The following is a 16,486-nucleotide window of genomic DNA, read 5'->3' as shown; positions in this document are numbered from 1 at the left end:
ATGGCATGAGGTCCTGGAGATTGGAAAATGCCAGGGCATTTTCATATACCTGTGAATAAAGAGAGGAGGACATGCAAAGTGGAGGTAGAACTTAATGTTGAGGGAAAAAAACATATTTTACACTAGAGTAACACTAGAGCAAATGGGCATGAGACAAAGTATTTCGTAGCTATTGTGAAAAAGACATTTATAACACCCGATGGCAGAGCAGACTTGAGGAGGGGCAATGGGAGAGTCAGAGTGATGACAGTGTTTTCAAGGCAATAATCTTTATAATTAGAGAAAATGAGAGGTGGAGAGTGAGATGATGAATCTCATTTTAGACATGTTGAATTTGAAGCTCCTTTGGGATAATCAAGTAGAAATATTATATCAGAATTTAAATTGAATGGAGTTCAAAGGAAAATATGAGTTACACAAATACATTAGCATAGAATTCATAATTAAAGCCATGAGCACAAACGGTATTATCTTGAGAGAGGAAGTAGAGAATCCCATCACTGTGTCACAGCTTCATGTATTCTGTGATAGTCTACACAATGACAGCCTGCCCGGGGAGAGTCCAGACTCTGGGCACCCCAGTTTCTTTCCCCTTCACTAACTCTCAATTGTGCATGTATAAGGAAAGGAAAAATGTAAGAAATATTTAGGCCTAATCCCCAAACTTTAGAGATGAAGAAACTAGAGGCATTTAGTCAAGGTCGTGGTGACCCACAGACGAAAGTAAGACCAGCAGCATTTTATCAGCAGTCCAAAAGATTGCTGCTGGAGGACTGGAGACTGGAGAGTGACTGGAAATAGCTACAGTACTCAGAGACATGCCTCTGTCACACTGAAACAACAGGTGCTTTGTATAAAGAAAAACTCAAGGCAGAGGTCGAAATGGCATTAGCTTTCAAAATTGGCTCCACTCTAGATTAAGTATTACTAGACTGGACAAAAGTGGACTAAAGGGTTGAACTTCCTGACCCACCAAATCCTTTGCTATGAAAGAAACAATAATTATTTTAATATTGTGAGAAATAAATTAATGTGTTTAAAGTCCCTAACAGTGTAGCACTTTTCTAAACTACTGATTAATATGTATGTCAAAGTCAACATGAAGATAAACCTCTGTTATTAAAAAGAAAGCAAAGGCAATGCCAGCCAGGCATGGAGTGGCACTCCTGCAATCCTAGTGCTCAGGAGGCTGAAGGGGGAAGAAAGTGAATATGAGGATGCTGAGCACACAGGGGATGACACTGTGTCTCAAGTAAATGGAAGAAAAACAGACATCAGAGGGCTATTAATATTCTATGGACATATTAGAATACTAACAAGGCAAATATTCCTCTCATTGGGACTTACAGACCATTATGTAGTATAAGCTTGTTAGATCCTTAGCCTCCAATGCATCCATGGTTATATAAACCGAAAATCTGCATTCAAATAATACTCAGTCTCTTATAATATAATGTATTCTCTAAGAATAAAGCATAAAATATATTATTTCAATAGCTTGTTAAGCAACAAGTGCTTACATTGTCAATTTTGAGTCTTTCAAGTTTGCATGTAGCCAAGATAAAATAGCATGGCTGTAAAGTACTATTATAACACACAAATATCTTTAAAATGTAAAATAAGAGATCTCTTCTAGTATTCATAAACTTTCTGCTGTATTTGGGATATGGGTTTCTATTGAGCTTACGTTCAGATTCTACTACAAGCAATTTTCAGCTGATAACAGTGTCACGGATTGCCTTACCAAAGATTTCAGATGTGAGATGAATAAACACCATAAGTTACAGGATATGAATTCTAGTGGAATTGTTTCCTTGAAAACTGGGACTTAACAAACTGTAGAAATGTCTTTAACTTTACAGTTATCTTTTTCAATTTGCAAATACAATGGTACAAATTCTAGTGAACATTTTAATAAAATGTACACAGTAACATTTGAGTTTCAGTTTTCATATTTATATTGTGATGGAGGATTTACGACTAAAGTCCAGATAGATCATTCTACTTGAACTGGGAAGGATTTGAGGCTAAAAACACTCCTGGAGGCACAGCAGACGCTTCTCAGATACTGTCTCAGAATTCATCTCAGGTGACTCCTAAGTATAACTTGAAACAATCTGCTATACTCACATTCCAGTGCTCCCACATACCAAATAAAGACAATAAGAAGCAGGCATTCTGGGGAGATGTTTCTTGGGTAAAATATTTGCTACATAAGCATGAGGATCTGAGTTTGGGTCCCTAGAAATCAAATAAAATATCCAGGCATAATGGCAGGCTTGCAATCCTAAAGCAAGAGAGATGGAGACAGGCAGGTACAGACATTCACCAGTAATCCAGCTCAGTTGGAATATGGAGCTCCAGCTTCAAGGAGAGACCTTGCCTCAAAACAAAACATGGACAAACAATTGGAGAAGATACACATGCACAAGTACATGTACATACACACTACAAACAAAAACAGCTATTAGAAGAAAAGGGAAGTTGGCGGTAAAGCTCAGTGATAGAGTACTGAACCTAGTATGCTCCAGGTCTTGGATTAAAGTGCCAGCACTACAAAAATATACAAATAATACACACACACACACACACACACACACACACAAGTAATTTGTTGTGGTTGCTCATGCCTATAAATCTAGGGACTGAGGCAGGAGCATCACTATGAGTTCCAGTCCAGCATGGAATACAGAGTGAGACCCTTTCCTCAATAAATGAAAGGAAAGAAAAGCAAGTCAAAGAAAATAATTGATAAGTGATATGCCATGTGAAAAATATTAAACAATATTAAATTTACCAATGAACTTTCATACAAGAAAGAATAAAATGAAATTATAGTTTTATTGTTTAAGAATAATCAAGAAGAGGAGTCACATTTATCTTCAAAGATGCTATTTTCTCAGTGGCTTATTACATAGTAAATTTATTTCTCTGTATTAGTCTAAGAAGCATAGAAACTATGAAAAATATTCTAGAAAAGTTCAACTTTCCACAAACATTCATCCAGATTTGTTTTTAGATGAGACTGGGGGAGTAAGGGAGGAAGAATGGATGGGGTAAGGAATAAAGAAGGGGTAGAGAGTAAGAGAGAGAAAAAAGCTTAAGATACTTTTCATAAAGAGTTCTCTGAACTGACTATTGAGAAGATACATTTCAATACTTAGAATGTTCTGAAGTCTGTTGGTGGGGGATAATGGAGATGGCATCAAATTCCAGGTGCAGACAGGAAGTAAAAGACACTGAATTCAAGTGGACATGAAAGGAAGGGATGCCCTGCGTTACTAGGGACATGTCACTCTCTGGGAGCTCTTACAAGATTGAAGACTCCCCTTTTCTCTCTGAGATTAACAGAGCTATCACACCCCAGTATCCAGGTCTGCGTGTCTGCCCTTCCAGAGTCCAGTCTTGCTCCTGTCCAGGGTTGAAACTTCCTGATCATGTCCTTCCCTTAACCCTGCTCCAGAAAGGATTACACAGCTTTTTTGCAGGATCCTGGCATGCAACCCCCACTCATGCCTGAATCACTGTCTCCTGAAACCTCCTCTGTCCATCATGACTACCTCTCCGACTTTGGTGGATCTGGTGTCAACTGATTCTTCACCAATCATGACCATCACCACTCAGGCTCCACAGCAGGGTCTGCCATGGCCTCATGGAGTCAGAGCACATATTTTTCACTGATTATTTCCCATTCTTTTGGTTTTTACACTATTGTTAATGATTCTCATAGTCTCCTATTTCTAATGAGGATTCTCTACTTCTCAGTCACAAAGATGAGAACAAAAATGGTCTGTATCCTCTTTTATCCTGAATTCCCAGTTACAAAATCCTCTTACATTTCCTTGTCCTTCAATCCCTGAGTGTTAAAGTCTTGGTATTCAAACAGTTCCTCCAAGAGTCATCCCATGCATTAAAACATTCATTTCTCTTTGTCTGTCTGTCTCTCTCTGTGAGTGTGGGGGCATGTATGTCTGTCTGTGTGTGTGTGTCCGTGTGCATGCACACAGATGTACATATAGCTGCAGGATCATGAGGGTGCACTTGTGGAGTCCCCAAGTTAACCTTATGTGTCTTCCACTGTCCTCCGTCTTTAACAGAATCTATTACTGAATTTGAAGCTCATCACTAGGCCAGACTGGTTGCCAATGTGGCTCAGTGCTTTTCCTGTTTCTACTTCATCCCCCCTCCCACACCCCCCAACAAGGCTGGTGTTGCAGGCATACCCCACATGCCCAACTTTTGACCTCAGTTGTGCAGAGCCAAATTTAGTTTGTGTGATCTTGCCTGTAGATACAGGACCATTTCCCTAAACCTCTCATTACAGAATTCTACACAAATATTTAAAAGCTCTTATCACCCCTATTCATTGGAATTTCAGTCCTGTGGTTGACTTTTAGAGACACAAATTAGCCACCACCATTGATACCTGGTTCCTCACATGGTCTCTGTGTCATTGCCCAGTTTTCAGCACGGCAGATGTGGTTGTGATCGCTGGTGATACAATCCTTCCTGAGCAGGGCCATGCTTCAAGACTCCTTCCCCGACTTTTCCCTAATTGTCTTTCACTCTCTCAACTTCCACATCTAGTCTTCATGGCATTGATTCACACACCACTATTTATTTTCACATTTTTCTGTTTTCTTATTAAATATGTGTTCATTCTCTCATTTCAAGTGACTCTGTGTCAGGTTAGAACTCTTGGTTTACGTCTTACAATCATTTCCATGGTGTCTTACACCCATTTCCAGAGTCTAAACACCATGATAAAGGTGCTATGGCATCTTACTAGTTGCTGTTTAGTAACACACAAGAGATTTACAAAACAGTGACTCGATATGCGGTGAAGAAAACAGAGCTGTGCTACATGCACACTTACCAGAGAAGACGCTAGGTATCTTAGAAAGGAAGCTTTTGACAGTACGGATGGGAATTCCATTTTTTTCATCTTGCATGCGTGCTATGACATCTTCCATCTAAATGATAAAACAAAGAAAATGTTTAGAAAGTTGAACTTTTTGAGGAAATTGCTGTTTCATAATTTTTGAACACTAGCTTGCATAATGAAGAATAATTCTATATTCTTACCTTTCTATAACTTGTTCCATCAATATTTTTTAAAGTTTTGTCAGCAAGAGGTGAAAAAGGCTAGAAAGTGGGGAAACAGGCTATTTTGGTTGCATTGAACCAGTGACAAGAATTTTGCGCTTTAATATTGCAGGTTACATACTCTTTGGCTTAAAAAAGTGGGAATGAACAGTGCTTGGGTCAGAAAGCACTGTTGGCAGATTCACATCATCTCCGAAAGCAAGCGGAAGCCTGGGAACAATGTGTGTGGAGTTTCCCTTAACCGGGAGCTTCTACACTTTGAGTTAACATTTGAGTTCAGTCTGCCTGGAAATGCATGACAGACTGGAAACCACTAGCTCTTTTGCTCACTAGTGTGAGAAGAAATACAAAGAAATGCACACGAGAGAGAGAGAGAGAGAGAGAGAGATACAGAGAGACAGAGAGACAGAGACAAAGAGACAGAGACAGAGAAAGATGAACCTTCCACCAGAGCCTTCTGCCCAGTTGACAGATTGCATTTGACATCTTTCTTTTGTCTTGTTTCTTCACCTCCTTTATGTTGAAGTCTTTTCATTATTCTACAAGTCTGTTCAACACCAAGTCAGGATGAGGAGGAATTGTGGGATTCAGAATGGTTGAGGACAGCACAAGATGTGGCCAGCCCATAGAGTCAACTAGCCAGGGCTCATAAGGACTCACAGACTGAACCAACAATCAGGGACCCAGTATGGGTCTGTGCTAGGTCCTTCGCATCTATGTTATGGTTGTATAGCTGGGTGTTCTTGAAGGAATCCTGACAGTGGGAGTGGGGGCTGTTCTGACTCTTTTGCACGGTCTTGGGACCCTTTCCCTCCTACTATGTTGCTTAATCCAGTATTAGTATGAGGGAATGTGATTATTCTTATTGTTATGCTATGTTTGGTGGATATTACTGGGAGGCCTGCTCTTTTCTGAAGGGAAATGGGGGAGGAGTGGATCTGGTGGAGAAGGGAGGTGTGGGGGAGGGATTAAGAGGACAGGGAGGGGGGTCATGGGATGTAATAAAATGCAGTCAAGATGTAATATATGAGAGAAGAATAAAAATAACTCTCGCCGGGCATTGGTGGCACACGCCTTTAATCCCAGCTCTCAGGAGGCAGAGGCAGGTGGACCTCTGTGAGTTCGAGGCCAGGCTGGACCGACAGCCTCCAAAACAATACAGAGAAACCCTGTCTCATAAAAAACCAAAAAAAAAATAACTCTTTTCATCACCGAGTCTAAGGCAGAATTTAGTCCTATAGAAAACATTCAATCAAAGCCTCACTGTGTCTTCATGTGCTTCCCACCTATGTGACATAACTCCACACATGGATACCCAAGATGTAATGAAAACCCATTCATTCACTCATTTGCCCATTCTGTAGTCAGTGATCACCACCCCTCAGTCAGAATCCCCAGCAGGCACTGGACAATGAAAGTCCATAAAATAGCATTCCAGCCCTTAAAAAAAATCCACAAAACTCATAGCCAGAAGTGAACACTAAGATGAAATTGAGTGAAGTTTGCAGCTTATTTAGCTCCATACCAGCATCAATCTCCCATCTCAACAATTACGCCACGCTTATGAAATACACTAACAGGAAGGGAAGCCAAGCAGTGACACGATGGGAAATCTCTGTTATTTTTGTATCTTTTCTATAAGTCTAAAATTATTTCAAAGCAAAAAAGCTTTTAAAAACCATACTCTATACTTTATATCAATGAGTCACCTAATTCCCACCATAGAGTTTCAGAGTGATTTTCAACTAAAAAAAATCTAAATTGCTTGGATGAATATCTTTAGATTCCTTAACATTCAAAATACCCTGGTGGGAAGAAGGAGTTTTCCAGTAAGATGGGTCTAGATTTGAGTCTCAACTCTTACAATGACTGTACTTTGAGCAAGTTAAATAATTTGACTAAGACTCGCTGTGATCTTTCATAAAACATTAAGACCAATGCTTAGAATCAATCCTTTACAATTTTGTCTGTGGGCCTGCTGTGGGGACTGGGGTGGGATGAAATAAAGTTCAGTGATATGACCTACATAAAGACCTGACAGATGGATAAGACAACCAACATTGGGCATGGTCTATACTCTGAGATTTAGGAATGTCTCTTCTCCAACCTCAGATTTCTCAGCATATGCAGACATCATTAGATGTGTCCTACTACCTGCAAACACCCAGCACTAACTCTAGGAGAACCAGACTCATGGACACATAAGCCAGGAAATAGTGTGTACAGAATGCAGAGCAGAATTTGGCCCATTGCTTCTCTTGTGGCTGGAAGCACCAAGGCCTGGTCCAGAGAGGTGGCTTCAGTGGGTTGTCAAATGTGGTCAGTGAAATGAGCTTCGGCACTGTGACACACAGTGTACAACTAAGCGGAATTAAGGTTATTCTCTTTTGTCTACCCCTTTTTGTTTGATTAAAGTGCTCAATCAAAACCGAAATGGAAGATATTTTGATCATCAGACCTCCAAAATCCCTAACGGTAATCAAGTACTCTACCTCAGTAATAAAGACATCCAAGTATAGAAACAGAAAAATAGATATTCTGGCTTTTTATTAGTTACTGTTTGCCCTTGATTCACCTGACACAATGTTCAGAAATGAAGAATAAGCTGCTTCGCCTGCCTCATATCAGCCTGTAAGCCCCTGCATTATCTGCTTAAAGGCTTAACTGGCAGATTAAACAGCCACAGAGCACCCTCTGCCTCCTCTGTGCTCACCCAGGAGGGTGGCACTGATGAAGGTTGATACAGAGCAATGAGCAGAGGGACTTTTCCCATGAAGTCACCTCTGTGTTGAAGGGTACTTAGAGCAAGGCTAGGAGGATGAGAATTTAACATGTTTGGTGTTGTGTCTCACTATCTTTCATTTTTCTTACTTGGTCTGGGCTCTTGCTACGTAGCCCAATTTGAGAGTCTTCTGCTTCCACCTCCTGAATGCTCTGATCTGAACTGTATTTTTTATAATGGGAAAACTTTAACTATAACGTGAAAACTAGAATTTGTGCTCTAAACTGGGATATAAATATGCACAAGTGTTTAGCTATTTCAATGTTTGTTAGGATATGATTTATCCATAATAAAAATCCCTTCAGACTACATGAATATAAACTAACAAATAAATGAAAGAGCAACAAATTTAATGCAAAGAAAAGACGACAACCCAGTTCCTAAACCCTAAAGTAAGCTCCAAAACCACATGTTAAGACCTCTCCTCCAGCCAGGCGGTGGTGGTTGGTGACTTTAATCCCAGCACTCAAAAGGCAGGCAGATCTCTGTGAGGCTGAGTCCAGCCTAGTATACAAAGCAAGTTCCAAGATAGCCAGGAAAAAGTAAGTACATAGAGAAACCCTGTGTCAGAAAAACAAACAATCAAATAAACAAACCCATCCTCCAACTTTTATCTCAGGACGATAATTTGATATCAGTCTTTATCATAAGGTTAATTGACTTCCGCAGAATCATTAGAAATAGCAATTAGGTGAGAAAAGGAACGCTACACACAGACAAACCCATTAACAGAGGAAAGTGGACAGCAAGAGAAATAAGTAATTGCAAAATTAATTCTAAAAAGTATTAAAAGTATCCAAAACAATTTAGTTTAATACAAAAAGAAAAAGAAAAGTAGGAAATCCACATACTTTCAGAGTTCCATGAGAAGACCTAAGATGTATGTTGTGTTCGTGTGGTGTATGTGTGTGCATGTGTCTATAAAACAACATCATCTTTGTACATATCCATGACCCACCATACTGTGTACATTACATAATCTTTAGATTACTGATAATAACCAACAGAATGGAAGTGCTACATGTAGTTACTCTACTGTATTTGGGGGAGTTAATGCCAAAGGAAAAAGTCTATGGGTCAGTTCTAACTTTCATTTCCTGTAGGTGGTGCTTTGTTGGTTCCTCAAAGATGGGGAATTTGGTTGGAAAAATGTCAGAAAGGATATTTGTAAACATAAGCAAGAACCATTTAAACTATGAAAACACACAGTTAGAAGAAACAAGGCTACATTCATTTCTGACGGCCAAAAATGCTGCTCTCTAATTTTCTTCAGGAATCTCCCTCCTGGATTTCTGTCCCTTTCAATTACACTGAATGCAGGGGTCTCTTGACTCATTTATTAGAGAAATTTCTTTAAGGAGTGTGTCACATTAAACTGGTGGCCGGAACTGTCTGCTTGTAGATGTGACCCAGTTCACAGCCATATATAAGGTCTCAAGAGAAAGGTGAACCCCAACACAGGCTTGTTTCATGGAAATCCATAACTACTGTTTCTTCTTAAGAAGCAGCTCAGTGCTTGGGATGGCATTCACACACCGATCAATCTAAACAGTGGTAGCCCACACATTTTGGGAGCCATTGAAGGTAAAGCACAATATGCAGACCTGTCTTTGAAGAACTTCAAAGTATTGAGAGAATACCCAGACAGGTCCCCACATTTTGGTGGAAAATCTTCCTAGCTCTCCAGTTTTCTCAACAACAAAGGCAGTTCAAATAAATTAACCACGTAGTTATGTTTACCAAAAAGGTTTGTAGAATATCATTACCATTGACTTCATTAGCCCCAGTCACTCTCTGAGACACTCCGACTGCCAGCAAGGCACCGAAGGAAAGCTGAAAAACGTTATACTGCTATGGTTCTGAGAGAGAAATGAATCGATCCAAATTTCAAGGGAAGTTTTTCCAACTTCGTATTGTAACCCACCATTAAGCACAGACATTTGAAGACTTAATGAGAGGAGCCTCACTGAGCATCTGGGATGGGTTTTTCTTATGTGTGCATATTTTCAATTTATCATATGCACTGTCGTTTTAAGTGCTAGCTGTGGAAATGGGAGAAATGATCACTAAAGTGCTTCTTGGATTCCTTAGGCAATTACGTAGAGGCAGGTATGCCAAAATTTAAGTCTGTCTGTGTAATTCTTTTTCTCCCAGAAAGCTTTTCCAAGGGAAAAGTGGTGTGTACTGCTGAGCTGAGCAGCTCTGAGAAGAAAAAACACACAGGCTTGTTTCATGGAAATCCATAACTACTGTTTCTTCTTAAGAAGCAGCTCAGTGCTTGGGATGGCATTCACACACCGATCATTCTAACGAGAGTTAATAATAATGAGATTAAAACTTGTAGCACAAGCTGGATATTTTTGCTATAATAATTCAATTAAGGCTGTTTGTAATTGATGATTTCCCCCACATTGCAGCTCATTTCATGTATAGAAGCTGCTGTTTCATTATTCACAACAGCTGAGTATAAGCCAATCTGAGCTACTTATGTAAATCTAGCCTAGATCATTCATTAGACAATTTTGCAAAAACAATAACACTAATTTTAAAGATTAACAATTTTATCTGTTATGATTTTTTCAGTTTTTGTAATGTATGTCATTTTAATTTTTTTCAAAAACAAAAGCATTTCTTTGATCTATCTCAAGTAACATAGTTTCTACTCAAATAAAATTGGAACGTTTTTAAACAATGTTCATTATATTTGTTGGAATTACTTGGGTTGTAACTGGGAAAATGTCAATTTATCATTTTTTATTTCAACATATGGATTAATTAATTTGTGTGCTACTGAGCTTGTTTTAGGACTTTGCATTTGTGAGGAAGTACTCTGTGACTAACCTCCCCTATTATCTTTTTTAAATTTGGAGACAGTCAGTATCTCACTGTTTGTTACCCAAGCTGGACTTGAATCCTCCTGCTTCAGCCTCCAAAGGTACAATTACAGGCCTGTACTACAAGACCCAATCAAAACTCCAACTAAATTTGGCATGAATGAAGAAAGGTTTGCTTGGTTTTACTTAAATTGGGAGTGACGATGCAAGTTCACATGTGTGGGTGCATGATTTTAGGGGGACACACATGTATGTGTGTGCATACAGAGTCTAGAAGTTATTCATTCCTAGGTGTTCATCATGTGCCATTTACTATATATTGTATCTAGGCTGGAACAATCCCTTTACATATTGAAATATCATCTAAGTCCAGAATTGCAATTTTCACTCTTCTACGGAGCTGATTTCAGACTGTCTCAGGACACCCTGTGGCTTCCTCTTGGGATGGTCTCTCTTGCTCACCATCTTCTCGGTTCTTAATTCTTAGAGTCAAGAATAGGGGTTACCCACACCTCCTGAGCTACATACTGCTGTTACAGGTCGCTGGAGTTTTGCTTTTCACCTTCATTCCAGTACTTGAATTTGAGGCAAACATTTTGACATACAACGCTGGAGGGGGTGGAATTGGAAGGGATGCTTACCAGAGGATCAAGAGAGGGTGGCGACACAGATTCAGAATACAGAAGTATTTGGGTGCAAGGCACCCTCTCTGTCTTCCAGATGGAGATGAGTAACTGATGGATTTTAAATCTCTATGAAAGTTCCTATAGTCTTTTGCACTAGCTCCAAGAGACCATGGCAAAGTGTGACTGCACACTGCAGTTACAAGGCACTGAGCTGGCTCTATGGTTTTGTGACTTTGATAGACATCAAGACACAGAGATGGAGATAATAGACAAACCTCCAAGGAGACCAGTTAGCTGTGAAGACCCCTCTGCTTTTGCCTTTAGAAAATTAACTTTGAAATGATGGCCCTGCTTTTGCTCAGCTTCCACTTTCTTCAGCTCTTTAATGCCTGTAAAAGCCAGTCTCTCCTCCTGTGCTCACCTCATCCCAGTTTATAGAGTGGGCTGTTGCCTAATTTTATGATCAAACATCAGGCTGCTAAATATCCTCTAGTTGATCCCAACATTGTTGACACCATCAGCTCTGTTCTTAGAGAGCTTGTTTCAAGTTGTCTCATAAATGGGTTCCTTAACCAATTAGTACCCACAACAATCTATTTGATTGAAAAATCCAGGAATTAAATCAGAAATAAACCTGATATTTTATTGCTTATATAAGACTTTCACAGAGGATCTGAAGCGATGACTCAGTGATAAGAAGGACTGCGCTCCTGCAGAGGACCAGAAGTCTATTCCCAGAATGCATGTCCCAGCACAACCACCTGTCACTCCAGCTCTGGGGTGTCTAGTGAGAGCAGGATAAACTGAAGATGATGGCGTTAACTCCATCCTAATAATAAGCCACCTCGAGAAATTTCCCTGCATGCCACAAGTATATCTCAGTCCCAGCCAAGGAGCCATAAACAGTTCCAAGGAGCACCCAAACTCTGCCTGCCCCGGTCCGAAAAGTCAGAACAGTAACTAATTCTGGTAAACATTTGTTTGTCAACATCTGCTGGTCATAAATGTCCTTGTGGACAACTGTTAGTAACAATTTTGAAATTCCTCTAGAACACAGTCAATGAATTCAAAGGTCACCTACTTTCACCTAATCCTGAACAGCCAGGGCATAAACTACCCTGCTTGCGGGTTTTTTCCTTTATAAACCCCTTGCAATTGAGGTCAGGCACCTTTTTCCTACAGCTGCTGCACCAGTTTGTTGGACAGGGTCCCTGCTGAGGCTTGTAGCTTAACAATAAACCTTGTGTGTTTGCATCCGTGAGTCAGCTCCTTGGTGGTCTTTTTTGGGGTCTCACGAACTTGGCATAATACTAGTACCTTCTTCTGTCCTCCAAGAGCACTTGCACTCACTCCTGTGTGCTATGCACGTGCTTAATGCAGAGACAAATAATTAAAAATGTATGAATAAGCAACTTTCATTGCAGTTGCTAGGAAGTTAGTCAGTAAAGTGTTGTTTGCTGTGCAAATATGAAAACCTGACTTCTGGGTTGCAGGGTTTGCTATCCCAGTGCTGGGGAGACAGAAACAGGAAGTTCCCTAAGTTCCCTGGGCTGACTGCCTGGCAAGCAATGGGTCCCAGTGAGGTGAGTGACCCTGTCTCAAAAACTGGAGTGGGTTGTTCCTGAGGTATGGCAACCAAAACTGAACTCTAGCATCTGCATGCATATACAAAACACACGAATCTATACATCTACACACATAAACATGTGAATACATACCTGCACACACACAGAGAACACACAACTCCACACTCTGCTGTTTAAGCAGCTGTTCAGATTTCTCCATAGTATAATCCAAAGCGGCTATACTATTCTTTCACCTTTCTACTTCAACCTGTCTCTACCTCATGCTGCACACACTCTTGCCAATGGCCCAGGCCTCGTCTTATACCTGTGTTCTCTGCAGGGTCTCTCTTGTTCCCATCTGTGCCTGTGGATATCCAATTATACTCCCAGGATCCCGTCAAACTCTAATGTCTTACTAAGTCTTTCTCACTCTTTCTCTGAGACATATGTAGTGCTCCCTTTATGTTCAATGCCTGGATTTCTGTATCCCTTTTTGCTCTCAGAGGTAGAAAACATAATTATGGAAGATGTCTGGTTTTTTATCTTCTAAGCCTCCATCCTGTTTGTAGCTTTCATTTGTTTTCTTGCATCTGTCTTTTTGCTCTGTGTTGGGCTATTTCATGGGGTGTATTTGGTCTTCTGCTTGGTCATTTGTTTACTTTAAAGACTGGTGTCTCACAATGTAGCACAGCTTGGCCTTGAAAATGAAATCCTGCCATCTCCATCTCTCAAGTGCTGTAATTACAGATATACACTACCAATCCCAGTATTTACTTTGTTTAACCATGAGTATGCAAGATGTTACCTATATAATTACGGATATTTCCTGTTTCATTCATAAAGACTTTCGATTTTAATAGGATTAAACTGCTAAACTTAATTCTGTTTTTCAAACATTTGTTTTGAAGTCAAATAGTCTTAACTGTCTGTTATATTCCTGGTAAACACCATGGCCACTCAGGAACTTTCATAACCCATTTAATGGACTCAGAAATCACATTTGTAAAAAAAATCTTTTAAAATTCTAGGTTTTGGAAAAGCGTTTCCTGAAAATATCACTTACCTTTAGATACTGAACATTTACCAGGCTGTGGGACAATCAAATCAATAATGTTGGAGGTTATTTAAAACTATGTACTGGCTATTTCCATACTTCCCCACTGTGCCTCAGGCTGTTTAAGCTCAGCCTGTCTTTGAGACAACATTGTAACCAACCTTACTATGCCTTAGACTGCCCCTCTAGTCAGTTTTTGCAACTACTAGGACAGAGCTTTTATTTCAAAGTATATATTGCTACATGCCCCCCCACACACATACATGTTGCAATAATTGTTTAAAGCACCCAATAGGTTGAAAGCAACCATGAAGAAAATAAGTATCCACAGCAAATGTTGGAGTAAATACATAGACATAAAGGACGGATATCTTAATTGAGTTCTGAGTCAGTGCATTTCAGTAATTTTTCATTTGCATACTATCATAAAAATAATAAGACAACAGATTCACCATTTCTTTCCCACACCACATTTTCTGTGATGTTCAATAAATACACAGCACAGCCCTGTGCTAGAGACAGAAAACAGGGACAGAGAGAAGGTACAGGGAGAGAAGTTGAAAATTAACATATGGGTTTGCTCTTGGTTTAAACTACTCCAAGAATCTTTTTTTTCTTTTATGTAGTGTGGACACACCAAGATAATGAGAAAAGTCATTGGCAGTCTCCTTTTCTGATGCTTACATCTCTTTTAACCCTAAAGGACAAAATCAATAGTCTTATCAAGTCAGCTTTCTCTGGGGAGAGTGGAGCAGAACCCCTGACACTTGAGGGCCTCCCTTGAGAGCTTTTTTTTTTTTATCAGTGTAAATGTTTCATTTCTGAGGAGTCTTCTTCCTTCCCCTCCAATTTTAGCATCTGGAATCAATTTCAAACTCATGCATCTAACAGAGTCTAGCAGATATAGACTATCCATCCCTTAAAAATACTACCATTAATAAAAAATTTTAAAGCAGTTATTGATTTGGCTGAAAGGAAATATAGAACCTGCCCTTAGACTTTGGCAGACATGACTAATAAAAGATGTCAGGGGTACCTGGCTTAGCATTCCATTTAGAAACTTACCAGGAAAGGTGGGGATACTCACAGTACACACCCCCACATTAACAGCAGCTTTGGGGGTAGGGATTGGTTTTATAATTTAGTTCTTTAAATCCAAGTTTCTCCTTACAACCATTCATGGATTTGCTGTTCGTAAATGTTTGCAAATATTGCTGAGACCATTTATGATTCCCTGCTCCTGAGTAATCCACTCTGAATGTAAATTATCAGTGACTGTGCACCTGGTTAAATCTCTGTGAATAAACCTGGTTCATTTCTGGCTGCTGGATGGCAAAAAGCCATTCCGGATGCCTATGCAATAAACACCCCCCTCCTTGCTCCAACATTGCTTCACTCTGTTGGGACAGCAATATGCCTGCTCACTTCCAGCTCAGCCACACACTGACAACCATGGCAGGGAAAAAGCACATACTATGGAGTAAAGGACCTTTGCTATCCAGAGAACATGAATGAGAAGTACAACTTTGTGGCCAGTGGTTAAAAACAAAGTCGTGTCATTGGTGTTTTGTGACCCATACACCTTTTAAAGCCCTGGGTCACATTTGAGATTCCAGAAACACCAGTAAAGATGCAAGCCAATTCCTAGGGACTTATAAGACTTGAGATTCAATCTCTTGTGGGAGGGAGAGTGAGTATGTGTGTGTGTGTGTGTGTGTGTGTGTGTGTGTGTGTGTGTGAGAGAGAGAGAGAGAGAGAGAGAGAAAGAGAGAAAGAGAGAGAGAGAGAGAAATGCCAGTTATCCTGAGACTTTACCCACATCCCTTTTTCATCAGCTAAGACCCTTCAGCAGGTGATTTGGCATAGTTTCATGGGTACAAAAACCTTTTAGGAATATTGCATTTAAAAAAATTCTTCAACCACAAGCTAAAGGCTTTCTCATCTGCGTCCCAAAGTGTAGGAGGAAGTCTGTATGCCGCCATTAAACATGTGACTTACTAGAGGCGCATACAGATGAGGTAATAAAAGGGCGGTTTACCACACCGCTAACCACACCCACTTTAGGCATGACTAAAGACGTATATGGCTGGACGTAAAGACATATACGTACGTAGGAGGTGAACTACGTCACTAGCCAGGCCCACTTGGCTCATCTGGGTTACTTGTTTGGTATCTTGTGAGTAATTTCTACAATAAATACTTAGTTTTACTTTCAGTAAGTGTGTCGCTTATCGTTACAGCGTCATTTGGAGCTACACCAAAGGACCAGTGCTACCTGAAAAATACCTTGAGCTCTTAGGGTAGGGAGTTCTCTAACTTGTCAGATGCAGTCTATGACATCAACGTGAGACGAGGACATAGTGGCCATAGAATCTCTCATCCCTTTGACAAATAACTAACAAAACAAGCTTTGGGGAGAGGTATGTGTGCTGTCTCTGTTTCTGAGGGTTCGGTGCTGCTTGCTGAACCACAGCCTGGGGCAGACAGCATGGAAGAAAGTACGTGGAGGTCGAGGCTCC

The 16,486-nt window shown here is 40.1% G+C and overlaps 1 protein-coding gene across 8 annotated transcripts in view; it reads right to left on the bottom strand.

The window, feature by feature from the left end:
- The window catches only part of Rgs7 (regulator of G protein signaling 7), a 362,079-nt gene that overhangs the window by 162,250 nt on the left and 183,343 nt on the right, over positions 1-16,486 (bottom strand). For all 8 annotated transcript variants that reach the window (XM_021231937.2, XM_021231935.2, XM_013119218.3 and 5 more), the window contains exon 3: positions 4,877-4,973. In XM_021231937.2, the coding sequence (XP_021087596.1) occupies positions 4,877-4,973 (97 nt within the window). The remainder of the gene's footprint in view (positions 1-4,876; positions 4,974-16,486) is intronic.

Source organism: Mesocricetus auratus, unplaced genomic scaffold (assembly GCF_017639785.1).
Source record: "Mesocricetus auratus isolate SY011 unplaced genomic scaffold, BCM_Maur_2.0 Super-Scaffold_100676, whole genome shotgun sequence".
NCBI classification, from domain to species: domain Eukaryota; kingdom Metazoa; phylum Chordata; class Mammalia; order Rodentia; family Cricetidae; genus Mesocricetus; species Mesocricetus auratus.
This window is presented reverse-complemented; position numbering and strand designations above follow the sequence as displayed.